The sequence below is a fragment of the Balaenoptera borealis genome (genome assembly GCF_965194805.1).
Source record: "Balaenoptera borealis genome assembly, chromosome: 3".
Taxonomy (NCBI): Eukaryota; Metazoa; Chordata; class Mammalia; order Artiodactyla; family Balaenopteridae; genus Balaenoptera; species Balaenoptera borealis.
This window is the reverse complement of record NC_138866.1, coordinates 533,059-553,473: the sequence shown is the minus strand read 5'-3', so window position 1 is coordinate 553,473 and position 20,415 is coordinate 533,059. Positions and strand designations below refer to the sequence as shown.

At 64.1% G+C, this 20,415-nt stretch overlaps 2 protein-coding genes across 7 annotated transcripts in view; one reads left to right on the top strand and one right to left on the bottom strand.

Moving 5' to 3' along the window:
• The window catches only part of AKT1 (AKT serine/threonine kinase 1), a 65,747-nt gene that overhangs the window by 31,379 nt on the left and 13,953 nt on the right, over positions 1-20,415 (bottom strand). The window contains exons 3-15 of one of the 3 annotated variants that reach the window (XM_082387612.1): positions 19,545-19,673; positions 16,902-17,013; positions 16,649-16,796; positions 16,209-16,340; positions 16,054-16,119; positions 14,860-14,928; positions 14,593-14,718; positions 14,351-14,479; positions 14,029-14,243; positions 13,670-13,757; positions 12,799-12,901; positions 12,378-12,554; positions 11,682-12,202 (exon numbers count right to left, since the gene is read on the bottom strand). In XM_082387612.1, the coding sequence (XP_082243738.1) occupies positions 12,475-12,554; positions 12,799-12,901; positions 13,670-13,757; positions 14,029-14,243; positions 14,351-14,479; positions 14,593-14,718; positions 14,860-14,928; positions 16,054-16,119; positions 16,209-16,340; positions 16,649-16,796; positions 16,902-17,013; positions 19,545-19,673 (1,397 nt within the window). In that variant the 3' untranslated portion in view covers positions 11,682-12,202; positions 12,378-12,474. Of the gene's footprint in view, positions 1-11,681; positions 12,555-12,798; positions 12,902-13,669; positions 13,758-14,028; positions 14,244-14,350; positions 14,480-14,592; positions 14,719-14,859; positions 14,929-16,053; positions 16,120-16,208; positions 16,341-16,648; positions 16,797-16,901; positions 17,014-19,544; positions 19,674-20,415 lie in introns of all 3 variants that reach the window. The other 2 variants (XM_082387613.1, XM_082387611.1) reach the window with 2 other exon arrangements.
• On the top strand, positions 1,496-6,760 carry SIVA1 (SIVA1 apoptosis inducing factor). 4 transcript variants are annotated; one of them, XM_082387633.1, is made up of 5 exons: positions 1,496-1,677; positions 3,811-4,005; positions 4,727-4,883; positions 6,070-6,153; positions 6,555-6,760. In XM_082387633.1, the coding sequence occupies exons 1-5, from the start codon at positions 1,560-1,562 to the stop codon at positions 6,610-6,612; spliced, it is 612 nt and encodes a 203-aa protein (XP_082243759.1). In that variant the 5' UTR covers positions 1,496-1,559; the 3' UTR covers positions 6,613-6,760. The 4 variants fall into 4 exon arrangements, with proteins under 4 accessions (XP_082243759.1, XP_082243760.1, XP_082243762.1 ...); XM_082387634.1 differs by lacking the exon at positions 6,070-6,153 and adding an exon at positions 5,570-5,651 and having other exon boundaries at positions 1,497-1,677; XM_082387636.1 differs by lacking the exons at positions 6,070-6,153; positions 6,555-6,760 and adding an exon at positions 5,565-5,584 and having other exon boundaries at positions 1,499-1,677.

Genomic DNA, 20,415 nt, shown 5'->3' with positions numbered 1-20,415 from the left:
GAGGAACCAGGAGGTAATTAAGTTTTAAAGAGGCCATATGGGTTGGCCTTAATCCAGTCTGACTGGCGTCCTTATCAGAAGAGGAGATGAGGACACAGACACACACAGAGGGACCACCACGTGAGCACAGGGAGAAAACGGCTGTCTGCAGGGCAAGGAGAAACCAGCTCTGCACACACCTTGATCTTGGACTTCCAACTTCCAGAACTGTAAGAGAATAAATGTCTATTGTTTAAGCCCTCAGTCTGAGTGCTTTGTTACTGCACCTCTAGAAAACTAATCCAGCACTGACTGGGCCCTCAACAAATACTTCTTAAATTAAAATTAGGTTGAAATAGAAGAGCTAACAAGATTCTCTTTTAATCACAATGTTTTGCATCTATCTACTGTGTCTTAAACGAGCCTAAGGCAGTTTCAAATCTGAACGCAAAGAAGTCTTTTAAAATTCCCAAGACCTGTAAGAGTAAAAACAATACTCCTGGGAATTTCATCTGTTTCTGGGATAAAACCAATCAAGCGTCTTTTTGTCACAGTGACCGCAGACCGCTAACAGGAATAGTACCCGATCATGCGGTCACGCAACAGGAAAAACGCTGGCCGAAGCCCCGCTTTCGGCCTGGTCTCCCTAGACCCGCCATGCCTGGCGGGAAGAGGCAGGTGGACCGGAGGCTGGCCCCGCCCCATCCCTGCCGGTCCTGGGCTGTGATGTGCATCACGTGGCGTGGTGTCACGTGAGGGGTGCGTCGCGTGGGGCGTGGCCTGTAAGACGGAGGCCCTCGGCTTGTCAGCGGAAATCCAGGCGACAGAGGAACGAGCTGGACGACCCCGGGGGCAGCGGACAGGACGAGGGTCAGGTGGGCAGGCGGCCGGCAGAGGCCGAGCTGGAGCCGGAGCCGCACGGCTCTGTCAGAGCCCGACATTACGTCAGGCCTGCCCCGCATGACGCAGCAGGGCCCGGAACCCGGCCCGTGACGTGTGTCCAGTGCGTTCACGCGGCACTCTCCACTTGTGAGGGCGGGGCAGTCCTCCAAATTAAGAATTACAGAAAAGTGAATCATCCGCGAACTTTTGGTGATTTAAACGGAGAAGTATAACCAGTTTCAAGAGTTGTTTGGGGAGCAAAATTAAAAACAACCGAAACGCCCTTCCCTTCCGCACCTCCTCGTACGAGTCCCTCCCACATGTCGCCTCCGACCTATCACGAGCCGCCCCTCACACGAGTCCCGCCCACGATGTCGCCTCCAGCCCATCCTGCGGCGCGTGCGCACCACACCGCCTTCCCGCTTCCCCACCCCCGGGGCGCCCACTCCGACCCTTGACCTCTCCCGGACTTTTCCGCGTCTCCGAGTCCCGCCTCCCGGCGCACGAGCCCCGCCCCCGCCCCGGGCCTATCCCGCGTCGCGCCGCGCAGCAGCCCCTCCCCGCCCTCTTCCCGGGCCTATCCCGCGTTGCGCCGCGCACCAGCCCCGCCCCCGCCCCGCGCAGGGGTTGGCGCGCGGCTGTGACATCCTGGGCAGGCGAGGCGCGGCCGCGGAGCTGCGCCGCTGCGGGCCGCGGCCATGCCCAAGCGGGGCTGCCCCTTCGCGGACGCGGCCCCGCTGCAGCTCAAGGTGCGTGTGGGCCGGAGGGAGCTGAGTCGCGGCGTGTGCGCCGAGCGCCTCACGCGGGAGATCTTCGGTGAGTGAGGGGAAGCGGGGTCGGGCAGGCGGTCTCCGCAGGCCGCGCCCCCTGGAGCCGGGGGCCGGGGCCAGCCGCCCGGCCGGGTTTGGAAGCAGCGATTTGGGCGCTGTGAATGCGCCCGCGTCCACGACCTGTCCCCGCCCTCCACCTTCGCGAAACAGGCGGCCTCCGCGTGGGGCCGAGACGGGGCTCTGTCCTGTGGGAATGCTGGACTCGCTCAGGAGCCAGCCCTGGTCTGACCGGCCTCAGCGAGAGGCCGGGGAGTGGGATGTCCCGGTGGAATAAGCCGGTAGAAGCACCTGTTCTGACCTGAGAGGCGTTTGTGGAGCGCGCCTTCCTTGCCAGGCGCTGCGGCTGCGGGAGACCCTGCCTTGCGGTCTACTGGGGGGCCAGCCAGAGAAGGACTCTCCAGAGGTCATCAGGGCAGGCACGGGTCGCTGCAGGACCAGCTGCAGGCTGTCAGAGGTCTCGTGGAGGAACAGAGTCGAAGCCGAATCCTGCAGGGTTAGGCAGGCAGAGAGGGAGAGGAAGGGAATTCCAGGCAGAGGGAACAGCCTATGCAAAGACCGGGAAGCCGGAGAGTGCTGTCCGGTTCATTGTGGCTGGAGTGTCCAGTTCCAGAGATGTAAGGACACTGACCTAGGAAGCCTTCTCTGGCTTCCTCATGCAGGTTTTCGGGCGCATTGATATTATTGATCATCACTTCGGGGAGGTTAATACCCTGGGGTAACTACAGAGTGGAATTTACCTTAAGTAGTGGTTGGAGGCACAAGGTTTGTGCGTGTAGAACAGTCAGATGGTTACCTGGGTGTCTGTGATTGAGTGGTGCTGCCGTGCATTAGGGATGTGGGGAAGAGCCTAGCCTGGGGAGACCCTGCTTCTCTTCCTCCTGCTGCTCCCCACCCCTCACCCCCGCCCCGCTGCCCCCATCAGCAGCTGCTGTGCCCTTTCTTTTCTTGCACACGCAGGGTTGCAAACGCAAATGCCTTTCGAGGCCTTGCAGGTGATAAAAATGAGTGAAGCTGTGAGTACTATGGCCAGACTGCAAGTGTTATCCTCTCAGGACCTTCAAAAAATGTAAACACTGCAGACAGAAGAATTAAAAATAAATGGGGGCTAAGTCAGTCTAGCTCTTGACCACGATGTTCTGGAGCATTTGCAGGGGCTTGTCCTTCGCAGGGCCCCGTCACAGAGGGAGTGCTAGGCTCCCTGGGCATTCCCTAAGAAGGGCAGGACATAGGCCAGCGTGAACTCGTGTGTAATGAATTCCAAGCCTGAACCCTGGTCTCTTTATCTTGAACGGACCACAGGCCCTTGAAAGCAAGTATTAGCCTCACCACATGACCTCCCCCCAGTCCCACCCTATTATAAGTGGGGGTGGGGAGGATTGGAGGAGGAGGAACTGGGTGTGACGGGGCTGTCATCAGCCGCTCCATTTGAGTTACCCAACTGTGTGTTTCTGTCGGTTTCACTTAGCACCAGCAGCTTCTAAGGTCTCCACCCTGGCTCTGTTGGGACAGGGCAGAAAACCACAAACAAAGCATTTCTGGGGCTGGCACCTGGCATTTGACCTTGTGAAAGCCCCCAGTGCCCTGAGAAACCACCTCAGCTCTGGGGTCAGGGGGTGGGGGCTGTCCAGGGCCCACAGAGGGCTGGGAAGTTCTGGGGTACCTTGTCCGGAGCTGGTTGCTGCCGTGCCGTCTGCTAGCAGCTCCGTGGTAGGTGAAGGGGTGCGTGCTGCCTGGGGTGTGGGCTCAGCTCTGCGTCTCTGGCTGTGCGTTAGCTAGCACTCCACAGCGCAGAGCTTCCTCTGCTGGACGAAGCCGGCCTGTGGGCGCTGCGGAGGAGACGAACGGCAAGGAGGTGAGGCCACACGTGTGGAAAATGAGCAGAGTGATAGGACAGGGAGCCCAGGTGGGGCTGCAGGGTCCAGAACCTTCCTGGAGGAGGTGGCCGCTGAGCCCAGGCAGGAGGTCAGGGTGGGACCCAGCTCGCCAGGGAGCAGCGTGGTCTGGGGTGGCTGGATAACCACGCAGGAGACCCGGCCACGCGCAGCTCAAGGGACGAGGTGGCCACGTAGGTGCCTCCGTGCTGCAGCGGTGTAAGCGGGGAAATGGTTGTCCTCCGCAGAAAAGACCACGCAGCTCCTCTTCCGCGGGGCCCAGGCCTGCATGGACCCCGCGTGGGAGGAAGGCTGCGCCATCGTCGACACTCCGGAGTCCCCGAAGCCTGGCCCCACGGAAGCCCCTCGGGCCGCGCGCGGGCAGATGCTGATCGGGCCCGACGGCCGACTGACCAGGAGTCGAGCCCAGGCCTCCGAGGCTGGTGAGTGAGGCCCACGGCAGGCGCTTCCCAGCTGTGTGCTAAGGACGGGGTGTGGCAGGGGCTTTTCCCACCTGGGCTGGCAGGAGCCGGGCCCGAGTCTGACAATATGAACAGGGCGAGCGCCTGCAGGCTCCTGACATTAGGAGGCTCTGCTGTCACCAACATCCACGTCTGGTAGCTGCGAACAGCTTCTAACTGTTGGATCGGAAAGGAGCAGAGACCCCTCTGGGTGACCCTCCTGGTGTCCTGCCTGCTTTCCACCTGCAGCTCTCCCACGGAGTCCCACCTGGGTGGGAAAAGCCTGTTCGGGTCCTTGTGCAGTGTGGGGTGCGTCTCAGAGTGTCACCTGTGTCGCTGGTTAAAATCTCTCCCGCCCCCGGGTCTGGGTGAGGCAAAGGGACCCCTGTGTTAACCCGTGATGCAGGGACCGCGCTTTGAGACGCAGCTGTGAGACACACAGGGGACGAAGGCCTAGCGACTTCCGACGCAGGTGGTCAGGAGAAGGGCTGACCCTTAGGTACCGACATTTGGGTGGTGGGAGTTGTAGGTGGGAGTCACGGAAGCCAGCTGGGATCTCTCCCTGGTGAACGGGTCTGGGTGCTGTGCTTACGCACAGGCTGTCGTCTTAGGACCTGGTGGTCGGTCAGGCGCGGGAGGAGGCGTGGTCCCCAGCCCCAGCGCTCAGGTCCCCTCTGGGCTGACAGGTGTTTCTTCCCCACAGACCCAGCCATGGCGGCGGCGGGCGCCTGCTCTTCATGCGTGCGGGCCGTGGACGGGAAGGCGGCGTGCGGCCAGTGCGAGCGGGCCCTGTGCGGGCGCTGCGTGCGCACCTGCTGCGGCTGTGGGGCAGTGGCCTGCGCCCTGTGTGCCCTCGTGGAGTGAGTGAGGGCCCCGTCGGGGAGTGGGGGCGGTAGGCCCATCCCGCATTGCCCGGTGGGACGATGTGATGCCAGTAAATGCTTTGCTCAGCTTGAGTTTTTCCAAGACCTTGAGATCCTTTCTGGAGGAAGTCCAGACCTTGCAGGTCAGCTCTGCGCTGTCTGTGGTCTGTCCCAGACCGTTCGTGCTCTAGTCCTTTGAGCCCTGGCATCAGGAAGCCTCACATGGCCTTCCTATGCAGCGCGCTCATTAGCGGAGGACGCCTGACAGGTGAGGGCAGGAAACAGGCGTTTGTCTGTGACTTGGGTGAGCGTGTCCGCCGCAGCCGGTGGACCCCTCCCTGCCCAGGAGGTTTCGGGCACTGTCCTCATCCCAGCGGCCACTCCCGGCTGACGGGTGGGGATGGGCAGTGCCCCGTAAGAAAGGTTCTGCAGATCTCAAACCAGTTTAGTCCCAGTGGCCTTTAAAACCAACCCCAACCGTGGAAAGTTAAAAACACTCCTGCTGAGAGGTGGGTTGCTCCCCGCTTGGGACGCGCTGGGCAGAAGGACGGAGGCCAGGCGTGGGCCTCCCGTGCTGGCCAGGTCAGGGGTCAGGTGCTGGGCGAGTCGTGAGTGTGGAACACTCTTTCTTTTGATTTTGCCAACTCAGTTTTTCTTTTCTTCCTATTTATATGTAAACTGAGACGGGCAGGGCCTTGCCGGTGGCCAGTGGCTTTTCCCTGGAGGGGGAGCTGCGCACAGCACAAGGGCCAGCTGAGGGGCCAGGTGGGCGCCCCGCCTGCTGGCAGCCGCTTCCCTCCCCGGGGCCGTCCTCGTCCGCAGGGACTCCCGTGGCAGCGCCCTCCCGCCCCTGCTCTCTGCTGCCTGGTCCCCACGCGTCCGCAGAGCCTGCCGCGCACCTGCCTGTTTCTCGGGCCCCGGCGGGCGGGGCTCTCTGACCCGGGTGAGAAACAGACGACGCGTTCCGGGTCCCCGCTGGAGGCCACGCTTCAGGCCTCCGAGCTTCAGCGCCGCCCTGGAAGCAGGCATCCTGCCTGCACCTGCTGGCTGCCCCGTCCCCACGGTCAGGCACGGCCGCGGGGCGGGGGGGAGGGCATCGCCGCCAAGAGCTGGAGCCGAGCTCCTGGCCCTGGACGCGGACCCTTTGCCGCTGCGCCTCAGGCGTGCTGCCGTCCCCTTTCAGCGTGTCTCCCGACCCTACCCTACCTGAGCTGCTGCCCCTGGGAGCCATCCGGGGCCAGTCAACCCTGCTGCACACCTGGCCGACGTGAGAGCCGGGCTGAGCCCCGGGGGCTCCTTAGCTGTCAGTCTGTGGGGACGGCTCCAGCGAGCACCCCAGACGTTTACCCTCGTGCTCCAGAGGCAGATATCTTTCGGGGGGCTGGTTCTAGGGAGGCCGCGGGGGTCTGCTCCTGGAGCCCCGCACTCCGCGGGTTCCGTGCTCTGGCCTCTCCCCGGACCCTCGAGCCGCCTGCCTCTGCGGGTGTCCTCCAAGGACCCGGCCCTGTGGGCTCGGCCCCCTGCGGCAGTGGGGCCTCGTCTTAACTGGTTCTGTCTGGGCCCATGGCCCTGCCTCCAGATAAAGTCGAGGGACCAGGTGGGGTCGGCAGCTCCCGTGGAACTCAGCCCTAATGCCAGCTCCTCTCCCCCAACCTCGCGGTGTCGCAGCTGCAGTGACCTCCACGAGAAAGTGCTGTGCGCCAGCTGCGCCATGTTCGAGGCCTGAGGCCAGGAGAGGACAGCAGCCCTGCCTGGACGACCTCGCCACCGTCCACGCTGAGGGACTGGGGGGAGGGGCGGGAGGGGACAGCCTTTCTATTTTGTATTTTGTTCTCCTGATCACAGAAGAGAATAAACCCTTTATATTTAGACAAGAGGACTCACTCGTCAGCGCTCCTGGGGCCCGTGGTCTGCCCGGCTCCCACCTGGCAGCGCCCTGAGCTCCATGCCAGGTGCCGCCGATTGTCCCGTTGACAGGTGGGGACACTGAAGGCCAGAGTGTGTGAGCCCCGGTGGGGTTCCAGTGCCCCTCGGGGGTGGGGCTGCGTCCCAGGCTGTCCCTGAAATGCCACCGTAATACACCACTGTCCGGGTGGCTGGGCCCCGGGTGACCTGCCTGTCCAGTTCCGTCTGGGTGGTGCAGCCCGTGTGGCCTGAGGGAGGGGAGTGGACGAGAGGGGGAAGGGAGGGTCGCAGCCCTGCGCGGGGCCTCCTCACCTGGCTCTCGGGCCCCGGTTCCCATACGCGGGGGTCCTTGCAGCGCCGTGGGCCCAGGCCCTCGGGATGAATCCGTGGGTAGTCAGTCCCAGCCCCTCCGAGAAACCCTGGAGGAAAAGAGTGGTTCTTTGGGGTGGGGAGCAGGGCGGTGTCCTGTGGGCAGCGGGGGCACCCACGGTTGGAGGGTCAAGTGACTCTTCGAGGGGGCTGGGCCGGGGTGGAGTTTGCCCCGGAGTGCAGAGCCTAGGACCCCTGAAGCAGGAGCGGGGGAGGGCCACAGGGAGGCATGAGGTCTTGGGGGCGGCTGCAAGTGAGCCCATGGGCCTTCCTGAGCTGAGAGCATTCAGAGGCCTCTCCGGCTGGGCCGCGTGAGTGCGGCACGAGCCCTCATCGTGGGGTCACCTCCTCTCACCTGGCTCCCTGTAGAGGCCCTGGGCCTCCGGCGCAGTGTCCACGTGCAGACCACAACCGCAGTGAGCACGTGAAGAGACGCCCAGCATCGCTCATCATTAGGGAAACACAGCTCAGTATCACAGGAGACGCTGCCTCCCGCCCGTCAGGGGGGCTGCTATTTAACAGAAAACAAGCGCTGGCGGGGCCGTGCAGACCCCGGAGCCCTGTGCCCTGCTGTGGGGATATAAGGTGACGCAGCCTCTGTGGAACAGTATGGCTGTTCCTCAGAAACTTAAAAGTAGAGCTCACGTGACCTGGCAAATACCCAGCAGGGATTCGAGCAGGTGTCTGTACACCTATGTTCATAGCAGGGTCATTCACAAGAGTAAAAATGTGGAAACAAACCACGTGTCCATCAAGGGATGAATGGATAAGCAAATCGTGGTCCGTCCATACGATGGAATATGATTCGGCCTTAAAAAGGAAGGAGATCCTGACACAGACTGCAGCACGGATGGACCTTGAGGATGTCAGGCCGAGTGAAGTAGCCAGTCACAAAAGGACAGGTCCTGTGTGATTCCACTCCTATGAGGTCGTTAGAGCAGTGGGGTTCACAGAGACAGACAGTGGAAGGGTGGGGGCCAGGGGAGGGGGCAGTGAGTGTTGAATGGGAGCAGAGTTTTAGTTTGTGAAGATGAAAAGTTCTGGAGACGGTGGTGCTGGTGCCACAGCCACGTGAATACATTTCATGCCACTGAACTGGTCACTTAAAAATGGTTAAAGTGGTAAATTTTACATATATTTTACCAAGTAAGAATATTTAAAATGTTAAAAAGACAATTGTTGAGGGGCTTCCCTGGTGGCGCAGTGATTGAGAATCTGCCTGCCAGTGCAGGGGACACGGGTTCGAGCCCTGGTCTGGGAAGATCCCACATGCCACGGAGCAACTGGACCCGTGAGCCACAACTACTGAGCCTGCGCATCTGGAGCCTGTGCTCCGCAACTAGAGAGGCCGCGATAGTGAGAGGCCCGCGCACCGCGATGAAGAGTGGCCCCCACTAGCCGCAACTAGAGGAAGCCCTCGCACAGAAACGAAGACCCAACACAGCCATAAATAAATAAATAAATAATAAAGAATGAGGAAAATCTAGGCTCCTGAACTAGAGAAGTAAGAAAAAAAAAAATTGTTGAAAGCAAAACTAGTAATGTATGTTGGGGATTTTGAACATGTGGAAACAAAAGTTGTGACCACAGCACGGAGACGGCAAGTGGAGGTGTGTCTTCTGAGGACCGTGCGTGTGAAGGGCTGAATTTCACTCCAAGGCAAGCTGCTGAGTGAGTTACGGACTGACATCCGACAGGCCATGGCTACAGTCGTTCCTTCAGGAGAGATTTGTTCTAAATTCCACATGGGATCCTGGGTTGGATCCTGGAACAGAAAAGGAACATCAGTGAGAGAGCTGGTAAAATTGAAATAAGCCAATAAAAGAGAGAAAATGGGGGAGTTCCCTGGTCGTCCAGGGGTAAAGAATCCGCCTTCCAATGCAGGGGACACGGGTTCGATCCCTGGTCAGGGAACTAAGATCCCTCATGCCGAGGAGGAACTAAGCCTGCTCACCACAACTACTGAGCTCGCGCACCTCTACAAGAAAGCCCGTGTGCTGCAAACTACAGAGCCCACGCACCCTGGAGCCCAAGTGCCACAACCGGAGAGAGAAAACCCACATGTCATAACTAGAGAGAAGCCCACGTGCCACAACTAAGACCTGACGTGGCCAAAAAAATTAAGAAAAAATTTTTTAAAAAAGATAAAATGGGTTGTTAAAAAATAGTTATTTAATCCAAAATGAGGGAGAAAAAGAGAAAGGAAGGCACAAAGAACCAATGGGATGCACAGAGGAACAGAACAGCAAGACGGTGTTTAAGCTCAGCCACGTCTAGATCCCACTCCTGTAGGTGATCTCAGCACCCCCGTAGGGGTGGAGACCCTCAGATTGTCTAAACAAGACCCAGCCAACTCTGTTGTCTGCAAGAAATTCACCTTGAGTATGAAGACACAAGCAAATTCAAAGGGAAAGTGTAGACTGAGTATCTGTTGAATGGTGACCCGTCTTTGAGCAGACATTCCCGGGGTGGCATTTACTGGGGGCAGACCCCGCCCGTGCCGTCCCGACACCCCAGCCTGGCTGGCCCCTTGCTGGGAGCTGCTGACCTACCCGCAGCCCCCAGGGCCTCGTCTGCAGCACCCAGCCATGCCTGCTGAAACGTGGGCACTACGGGTGCTAAAGGCACTTCTGTTCCTGTCTTGCTGTGTCCCTCCCGAGGCCCGGCCTGCTGCTTGGAAGGGCTGGGTGGAACATGGGAGGGTGTTCTGGCCCCCGTGCATGCCAGGCCGTGGGACCTCCACCCTGCTGGTCCTCGCTGCCCCAGGCCGCTGTTCACCAGGCCCCTCCGGCTCTGCTCTGGCCCTGCGGCCAGGACGGGATAGCGCCCAGGAGTTTCCTTCCCGAAGTGCCCGTCTCCCTGCACCCCTACCGCTCCGCCCCGATGCTGCTGCAGGAGGCGCCTGCGCAGCCCCACCTCCGGGAAGGCCGAGAGGCTCTGGGGGCTCCGGCCTCGGCTCATTCCCTCTCGGCCCCACCCACCCGGATGGGACACGCCATCAGGGTAAGTTTGTGCTCGTGTCCATGCCCATGACCTTGAAACCTGTCCCAGGCCAAAGAATGTCCCTAAGACCATCACCCCCATCCCCCAGTTATCCCCCAAGCATCCCCCCGTTATCCCCCAACCATCCCCCCATCCCCCAAGCATCACCCAAGGAGGTCCCACGAGAAAGAGCAGCTCGTGCCCCTCTACCTGGCCAGCTGGCCGCCGCCCTCCAACACCCCCGATGCCCCAGCTCCAGCTTTAGAGGCACCTCCCGGTTTTACACACCACATCTGCCACTTTGGGGTACCATTTGCTCGAAGTTCGAGGATAATGGAAAGATACTGCTGTAGGTTCTGGTGTCTACAATATACATTTTTTTTCCTTTTTTTATGTGTTAAAATACACACCTCTTCAAGACCCTGCCTTCAGCTCTTTGGGGTATATATGTGTACCCAGGAGTGGAATTGCTGGGTCACATGGTAGTTCTATTTTTTTTTTTTTTGAGGAACTTCCATACTGTTTTGCAGAGGCTGTGCCATTTTACATTCCTACCAACAGTGCACAGGCTTCCAATTTGAAGGACGTGTTTATGTATCTGAAATCTGGATCCAAAGCATCGTTTAGCAGGTAACATTTGGTGTGTTTGTGGTTTCCAAAAAAGCTGTGGGAGTGAAATAGTTCAGAGCCTATCCAAACTGAGCAATCAGGCACCGCCCAGAGAGGCACCCGCAGGCCTGGACTGACCCCGCCCACCCCATGCTCTGCGCAGGCGCCCCTTCCAGCAGAAGGGGCCGCCACCCCGCCCCGAGGAATGTCTTGTCAGGGTGGCCGGCCCCGGAGCCTGGAGAAGCAGGCTGCTTCTGCCCCCTCCCGCGGGCCCAGGCGCCAGAGTCCCTGTGAACGTCCAGGCCTGTCCCGGCCACGCCTGTGGGGCGAGAGGAGGAGCTGAGGCCCCGCCCGCCCCTCTGGGCAGGCGCCCGGAGACCGACGCGCGGGCCAGTGCCGGCCGCCGGCTCCTCTCCGCGCCCACCAGGTGGCGCCCAGGGCACGTCCCGCTGGGCTGCTCGGGCGCCCCGGATCCACTCCCGGCTGCCCCAGGCTTGCGATGTGACCCCCGGCAGGACGCTCTCTCGGGCCTCCTCAGGGCCCAGGGCCTGGCAGTGACCCGAGTCTCGGCCTTGGCCAGCTCTGGGCCCTGCAGGGTGGCTGGTCCTTCCTGGCGGTCAGGGTCTGCGGCATTGCACGGACAGAGCTGGTAGGCAGTCTGGGTGGCCTCCTTGGGGCGTGGGGCTGGGGTGAAGCCAGGTGGAGACAGGGACGGCCAGGGCATCCCCCCTCCAGTGAGTCCCGCCAGAGTGGGGTGGGGGGACATCGTCCCTCAAAGGTCATCCCTGGGGCCTCCGGGCAGGAAGGAGAGGATGCTCCTTCACCTGCCACCCAGCAAAACAAGCCACAGAGTTGAAAAGCAATTTTTATTGAAGAATTTGGAGGGAAAGTCTCATAATAGTAAAAATACTAAAGTTGAGTATAAAAAACGCCAGGGTGCAGCGATGGCCCCTCCCAAGGGCGTCAGGTGGGGCCAGGGCGACAGCAGGAGAGTGAAGCTTCTGTAAGGACAGGTGCTACCAAGGGAAGCCATCGGGTGAGACGGTCCCAGTGGGGAAGGGGGCGGAGGGAGGGTTCTCTCCTGAGATTAGAAACCCCAGTATGCACGTGAACAGCATAACACACGGCAACAGATGTCACCTGGCTCTTCTATCTCGCCGGTGAGCCCCGGCCCAGCCCCACTGCAGGGGCCACCCTCCTCCAGCCTCAGCACTGGGGCTGCTGCGTGCCCCACCCCAAGCGAGAGGGGGCCGGGCCAGCACACCATGGCCAAGTGGCTTCTGGGGCCCCCGGGCCAGGCCGAGACAGGGGCAGCCAGGGACAGCCGGCGAGAGGGACGGAGGGGCCGCGGGCAGGGCCCACCCGGGCCCGATTGCACTTGGCTGCAGAAGTCCTCAACGTTTTCCTACGTGAATCTAATCGTCCCGAAGGCCGAGGCCACGTCTGGAGAACTGGATGAATAAATTAAGAAAAACCGCAGGATGTCTTCCTCCCGACCTGGCTGGCCAGGGGGACACCGCCCCCAAGGCGGGCAGCCCTGCCCACAGCACGAGGCGTCTTCCCATCCGTGTTGGAGGACGGCATGGTCCCGCCCAAACGCATCCAGAAATAAGAAACATTAAATACAGGTCATCCGTGCGAGGCTTCCTCCCGATCCTTCCAAGCCCTCGTCCGGAGCACGCGGCTGCCCACGGTGGCGTCCCAAGCGCGGCCGGCGGGCCCCTCAGGCCGTGCCGCTGGCCGAGTAAGAGAACTGGGGGAAGTGAGGCCTCCGTTCGCTGTCCACGCCCTCCATGCTGTCATCTGCGGGCGGGAGGGGCGGCTCAGCTCCCGGGCACCGGGGAAAGCGAGGCCGGCCCCGAGGGCTCGCCTCCCAGACTCCACATCCAGCCTCGGCGAGCCCCCCTCCCACGATCCCGGGGCCGGGGGGCCGCGGCCCTCCCGCCCTGATGGCCACCCTTGAGGGAGCCTTCCCAGTGAAATGCTGAGCATGGAGTTCTGTTGCCTGGAGAGGAGGAAGGGGTCGGCAGGGAGGCCCACCCCTCACCTTGGTCGGGCGGCGTGATGGTGATCATCTGGGCTGTGAACTCCTCATCAAAATACCTGGTGTCCGTCTCGGACGTGACCTGAGGCTTGAAGGGCGGGTTGAGCTGCAGGAAGGGGGCTGGGTTACAGGCCTCGCCCTGCACACCTGGACCTGGACCTGGACCCAACTCCCCACCCAGGAGCCAAGGCTGGGGCCAGGCCTTCCCCTGCCCACGTCCCCTCTGGGGCCTCGCCCTTCAGGGATCCACCTGCGGGGCCACCGGCCTCACTTGTGGCCCCCGGATGGCAGAGTGGCCCGGCAGCGTCAGGCCTCAGAGAGGACTCACCACGACGCAGGATGCGAGGGCAACTGCAGAGGGACAGGCTGGCGGGAGAAAGGACCCCCCACTCCCCCGACCCCTGGCCCGGGGGCAGGGCTGCCTGGGACCTAGCAGCAACTAGCAGCGGGGGTCCTGGGTCGGGGCTGGGACTAGAGCCCTTGGAGGGCAGGCCCAGGAGGCGGCAGGACCCTGGCTGGAGCGGAGCAGGGCTGGAGAGCCCTGTCTCACAGGGACAAAGGCCCAGCCGGCCATGCGTGGCCTGCAGGGGAGGGGTGGGCTGGAAACGGGGTGGAAGCATGCTTGGGGACAGGCACCCAGCAAGCCTAGGGACAGCCTTCCTGAGCCTGCTGGCCACCCCACCAGCATGGGCCAGGGCCTGGGGCTCCCAGGTCCCTCAGAGGGCAAAGGGCAGAGGCACACGTGCAGGAAGCAGCTGCCTCGCTCGGAGGCCTCCTCACGTGTGTGTGTGGGGCGTGTAAGCAGGCATGTGGGTGAGCAGGAGGGTGTGAGCGGGCGTGTGCGGGGGGAGGGGTGTGCACAGGCCCCACGCACCTTCTTCTCATACACATCCTGCCACAAGATGCTGGCGAAGAAGCGGTGCTGCATGATCTCCTTGGCGTCCTCGGAGCCCCCACCGAGCCTGCGGGGAGACGGAGGCCACAGTGACGGGGTCGCCGCCTGCTGGGCCCACGGCTCAGACCCCTCCTCCCACAGGCTGCGGTCGGCCGCCAGGTGCAGCGTGCCGGGTGGGCAGGAGCTGCCGGCAGGGCCGGGTCTTCCTGAGCAGGTGTGAGGAGGCCCTCTGCCCGGGGCAGCCCAGGCCGAGGACATCACACACGGCCACCAGCACGGTCATTCCCTGGGGGTTTCAGGGGACAGGTGGCTGGGGGGCAGCCCAGGGCAGGGCTCACCGCTGCTTGGGGTCCTTCTTGAGCAGCCCTGAGAGCAGGGACTTGGCCTCAGGGCTGAGCGTGCGTGGGAAGCGGATCTCCTCCATGAGGATGAGCTCGAAGAGCTTCTCGTGGTCCTGGTTGTAGAAGGGCAGGCGGCCGCACATCATCTCGTACATGACCACGCCCAGCCCCCACCAGTCCACCGCCCGGCCGTAGTCATTGTCTTCCAGCACCTGGGGTTGCAGGGCACGGGCTCAGAGGGCACCTGAGACGGGGGGACTCGGGGGGTCGGGAGGGGGGAGTGGGGGACACGGGGACTCGGGGCGCGGCAGGCGCGCACCTCGGGGGCCAGGTACTCGGGCGTCCCGCAGAAGGTCTTCATGGTGGCGCCATCCTTGATGCCCTCCTTGCACAGCCCGAAGTCGGTGATCTTGATGTGCCCGTCCTTGTCCAGCATGAGGTTCTCCAGCTGCAGGAGGCGGCCTCCGGGTCAGCCCGCCTCCCCGTCCCGCCTCCCAGCCCTGCCCTGCCACCTCCCCGCCCCGCCTCCCAGCCCCGCCCCCGATCCCCGGCCCCGCCCACCTTGAGGTCCCGGTACACCACGTTCTTCTCCGAGTGCAGGTAGTCCAGGGCGGACACGATCTCGGCGCCGTAGAACCGGGCCCGGTCCTCGGGGAACACCCGCTCCCGGGACAGGTGGAAGAAGAGCTGCGGGACGGGGAGCCTGAGCGGGGCCGGCGACCCGGGCCAGGGTCACGTGGCGGAGACCCTAACCAGGCTGGGAGCGGGGAGGACAGCCACCCAGACGCCCGAGGCTCAGAGAGGGCCGCCCCCGGGACCGGGCCCTACCTCGCCTCCGTTGGCGTACTCCATGACGAAGCACAGGCGGTCGTGGGTCTGGAAGGAGTACTTCAGGGCCTGCGAGGGAAGCAGAGCTGGAACCCGGCCCTCAAGCTGGGCAGGAGCTTCGCCCTGTTCAGGGCGGGGGATACCCCACTGCCCCACCGGCCGCGCCCGAGGACGGGCAGCTGCAGGTCCAGTGGCCGTGAGGAGGCGCCCCTGCAGGGCCGGCCCCGCTGCCCTCACACCTCAAACCACAGGCGGCCTCGCTTTAAAAGAAAGGCCCGCTGATGACCGGCTCGCTCACAGAAACACGGATGGGAGACCCTCCCCGGCGCTCGGCTCCCCCACGGCCAGGCCTGCTGCACCGACCAGGGAATCTCTGCGGAATGCGACGTTAGCGTCCCGTACAGGGACCCACTGGAGGGTGGAGGGCGCGACAAGGCCTGGCCTTTTCCTCACAATCCTCCAGCCAGACAGAGGGGAAAAGGGCAAAATGAAGCAGATGAGGCAAAGCCACGATAACGAGTCACGTTTGGACAAACAAACACGACATCTGCTCTTGGAGTCCGATGTTTCTCGTAAGAAAACGTCTCAGGAAAAAAATCGCCCCAAGTCTGCCCACTCCTCTGCTCTGCCCCTGCTTTGGATCAGGCCATCCCCTGTTGCAAGGACACCTGTGCTGAGCGGAGGGGACAGGCCCACGGTGGTCCCGGGCACAAGACCTCAGAGGCCGGCCCCGGGTCGCCCAAGGCCTGAGTCCTGAGCCCCGTCCGCCTGACCGCTGACCTTCTGGGGGCGGAGCTGGCTGGGCCTGGCAGACTAATTCCAGGCACTTCCTTGTTGCTCCAAACGGCTAGGGGTTTTCCATACACCCCTCCTGGCCCAGGTTCCCCCAGGACAGGGACCTCCCGGAGTGAGCCTCAAAGGGGAAGCAGTGGAAAACCGTGCAGAAGGGTGGGCACGGGGAGCGTGGCCTCCCAGGGTCTCAGCGGGCCAGAGGGAAGGCCGGGCCTCCTGCCCTCTCTGTGCACCGGCGACCCCACACCAGGCACCTCCACCCGCCCCTCCTGGAGGCCCGCCCGCCATCCACGGGGCTCTGAGCCCGCCAGATTCTCAGGGGAGGACGGGTTGGTGCGACTGACTGCGCGACCCCAGCACCTGGCGCCCGAGCTATCCCCCCGGGGTCCAGAGGGGACTCACCGTCAGGAAGGGGTGCCGCGAGTTCTGGAGGACACGGTTCTCCGTGAGCGTGTGGGCCACCTCGTCCTGGAAAACAGGGCCCACTGAGCCGCCCGCCCCGCCCCACCCGGCCCGGCCCCCGGCCCCCAGCCCCCAGCCCCGGCCCTAGCCCCTACCTTGGCCACAATGACCTCCTTCTTCAGGATCTTCATGGCATAGTAGCGGCCCGTGGCCTTCTCCTTCACCAGGATCACCTTCCCAAAGGTGCCTTTGCCCAGCAGCTTCAGGTACTCAAACTCATTCATGGTCTGAGGGCAGCGGGCAGGCACCAGGGTCAGGGGGCAGCATGGTGACTGCTGGAGGCCCAACGGTGGTGAGGGGTGCCAGAGGCCGGGGCCGCCAGGGCCGCCGCGGCCAGCCTCGGGGCCGAGCACAGGTGGGGCCTGAGGGGTCCGGGGGGTCCAGGGCTCGTGGCAGATCACGGGGCTGTGCGCCCCGACTTGGAGCCCTGGGGTTCAGGGGGACGAACCTGGCGGCCCTCCCTCACTCCTGTGCGGGAGCTGGGCGGGGCGGGGACCCACGACTGCAGGGCCCCGAGGGCAGGGCCGGGCCTCACCACGCGGTGCTTGGGCTTGGCCAGCGCCACCTCCATCTCCTCGGCCCCTGAGTTCTCGCCGGGCGAGCCTGACCGGAAGTCCATCATCTCCTCCTCCTGCCTCTTGAGCCCGTCGGCCACCGTCTGGATGGCAGTTGTCCACTCCTCCCTGCAGGGCAGTCAGTCGGGTGAGGCCCCAGCCCCACACAGGCCTGGGGCCTCCCGCTCCGAGGTCCCCGGGCTTGGGGCACCGGGACTCGTCTCCAGCTCATACCGCTCCTCAGGGGTCTCTACATGGAACGTGCGCTCGATGACCGTGGTCCACTGCAGGCAGCGGATGATGAAGGTGTTGGGCCGCGGCCGCTCCGTCTTCATCAGCTGGCATTCTGGGGGCAGGCGAGCATCCGTCTGCACCGCGCCCCGGCCCACCCGCCACAGCCCAGCCCTCCCCAAGCCTCGGTCTCCCGCCCTATAAAAGGGGGCCGGGACCCCCACTCCAGCTGGGACCCCGCTCAGAGCTCAGCTGCGCCCGAGGAGGTGTCTGGGGGCCGATCAGCCCTCCGTGGTCCTTCCTTAGTCTCCGAGCCCCCCTGCCAGCCAGGACACGGCCCTCAACCGGCCGGAGGGTGAGGGGATTGGGAGAGCAGCTCGCCCCCCCCACCCCGAGCAGGAACGTCCCACCACTGGCCCAGCCTCACGATGCCCAGCGCTCCGCCTGCCCCCTCTCGGCGCAGCGCCAGTCCCAGAACGGAGGGGGGTAGCGGCTCACCCTGTGGAGAAGCTGCCTGTCCGCCCCAGAGGCCACTCGGGCTGCACCCTCCCCGCACTGCTGCCCACGCCCCCAGGTGCACACGGGAGTGAAAACAGGCACATGCACACCTGGAGCACGCACACCTGCAGCCGAGGAACCGTGGAGGTGCCCCAGGCCCGGAGAGGGGCTGGATGCCAGCCCAGCCTGTATGAGGCGGGAGGGGGCCGCGGGGCCAGCGCAGGGGTCTCCGACATTCCAGCGTCTAGGCCCTGGCAACCGCGAGGGGCCCCGGCCGGGCTCAGCCGAGCGCAAGGGAGCGAGGAATGGTCTGCCAGGCCGCGGGGCCAGGAGGGGGCTGGGGGCCCAGCCTTATGCGGAGGGCGGCCTGTGTCTACGTGGGGCAGGGGAGAGAGGAAAACCTGTGCGGCCAGCCTTCTGGGTCCCCACATGCCCCCTCCCACTCGCTCAGCCCATCGGAGACCACCAGGAGCCCCCAGGGCTCAGGCGCCTGACACCCACCCAGGGCCTGACTTCTCATCCCCCCACCCTGGAACCTATCCCCAAGGAAGAGCCCGTGGTGCAGAGGCCCCTGCACAGCCGCTTGCCCCTCCCGCACGCCTCTGCTCCTGCGCCCGGAGCCCCTGCTGGCCTAATGCCCGGGTCAGGGCCCCAGTCCCACCACTGCTCAGGGAGCCCCTCTGGGAGGTGCCCACCTCCCATGCGCCTCCTGAGCCCCCCCCCCCCCGCATTCAGCCTGGGGAACACTCCCGAGGGGCCTCAGCCCCCCAGCAAGGCAGCGTCCCCCTGGCCGAGCGTCCTTCCCAAGCCCGGAAGCCCCCAGCCTGACCCAGGAGGCCCTGCGGGGAGCCCAGACACACTGCAGTGAGGCTCCCACGTGGCCACGAGGCTGCGGGGACGGGGGTCTGCCTCCTTGGCCTCCCCTCACCCCCAGGCCCCTGTTCTACCCGCTGCTTTGCTGAGACTTGAGGAGCCTGGGAGGGGGTTCAGGGCTCACAGGAACCAGGCCCTGGTAAAGCACCCCCAAAGGAGCCTCCCTTGTGGCGCAGGGCCTCTGCTCCTCCCATGGGAAGCCCTGCAGCACGGGGCCAGGCACACTGGGGGGTGGGCAGGACGGCCCCCACCTCGGAATATCTGCAGGCGCGGAGGCTGGGAATCCTTCCCCGTCAGCCGAGGATGGGCCACCTGTGCTACGCCCCCTCCTGAGACCCTGGACCAGAACCTGCGGTCTGGCGGCAGGGGGGCCGCTGGAGGACCCCAAGCTCCCAGGGCAGGGAGGGCAGAGCCAGCCGGAGGGCGGCGCATGAATGAAGGAGGCTGGCGTGGAGCCGGGAGCTCTGCACCCCAGACAGCAGCCCGGGCGGACCCCGGGGTGTGCCGGTCAACGAGCCCATCACTCACCCACCCACCAGGCCCGTGTCCCGGGCCAGCCCGGGCAGAGCACCGGGAACAGGGACCAGGCTAGAAGGCCCGCCCGGCCCAGCATCCCACCCACCCACCCGTCCCCATGCCTGGGTGCCCCCCATCGTGGGTAGGGTCACACCTGCCGTCCCCCGGCAGATACATAACGAGACCACAGTAGCACTTGGTTTAGAAAAAGTGCCAGTTTGTTCAGCCTCCTGAGACGCCCCAGGCCAGCAGTGCTGCACCCACCCACCTGGCACCCCAGCTGAGGGTAGGAACAAACGCACTGCCACGGTGGACTGGGGCCTCTGAAAACCTGTGGTGGGCACTCGTGCTGGGGCGACGGAGGCCCCGGGAAGCTGGGTGGCCCCCACCCCCGCACTCTCTTCCTGCCTCTGCCCGGGGGCTTTGGGGAAAGAGGCCCTGGTGGGCTCGTCTGGCCCCCGCTGGAGGAGGGGCCCAGGTCGGCCGGCTGCCCCAGGCCAGGCCCTCCGGCCTCCAGAGGTCCGCCCGGAACAACCTCGGGCTCGGCTCGGAGATCCCTGGCAGCCGGAGCCGACCACTAACCGGTCCCCGAGGTGACGCGGAGCCGCGGGCCCAGCCTGGTCCCCGGAGGGCTGCTGGCCCCAGACACAGAGGCCAGGGGGACCCCATGTGGGGGCGCTGGGCCCAGAGGGCTCTCCCCGCCCCGCCCACCGGCCCGGCGCCCTCATCCCGACCCGGGGCGGCCGCCGGCACACTTACGCGCCACGGAGAAGTTGTTCAGGGGCGACTCACGCTGCTCCACGTCCTGCGGCCGCTCCTTGTAGCCGATGAAGGTGCCGTCATTCTTCAAGAGGAAGTACCGGGGCCGCCAGGTTTTGATGTACTCACCTGAGGACACGCGGGCGGACAGGCACTGAGGGGCTGCGGCCGCCGGACCACGCTCCCGGCCCCCTACGCACCCCGCTCCCTGGGGTAAGTCACAGCTGGTTGTGCCGGGACAGATGCGCCCAGGATGCCCCAACTCCGGGCACTGACCCCGATTCCCCCGGGGCAGGCAGAGGGTGGGTGGGAAGACAGGTTTCACTGTGTGAAAGCGCCACCTCTGATGAAGTGCCAACCCCGAACCTGTGCTGGAATGGGGGCCAGGTCAGCACCTGGACCTGGGGGAAGGGGTACAACTGACGGGAGGCCGGCCCGATCCAGAGGGCCTTCCTGGAGGAGGTGGTGCCAAACCAGCGGGTCTCCAGCCAGAGCACGGGCACCAGCTACAGCCACCCGCCAGGGGCTTCAGGGCCAAGAGGACTCCCCACCCACCCTGGGTGCCGCCAGGTGGTGGACGCGGCAGCTACTGTGGTGACCGTGGTGACTGGGTTGCCCACCACAGCTGGTCCCCGCCGAGAGGATGGAGCCTAGCGTCCAGCGGCGAGGGGGCCAGCATCACACTCAGAGTGCGACTCACGGGGGCTTGCCCGGCAGACACGAGCCCACCTGCAGCACGTCCCCAGGGTGGGCACTCGGGACAGAGCCCCCTCTGCCCGTGTGACAACACTCACTGTGCAGGGGCCCTGAGCGCTGTTGTGAAGCCAGACCCAGAAGGCGGCTGGGTGGTCCTCGGGCTGGGACCTGCCGT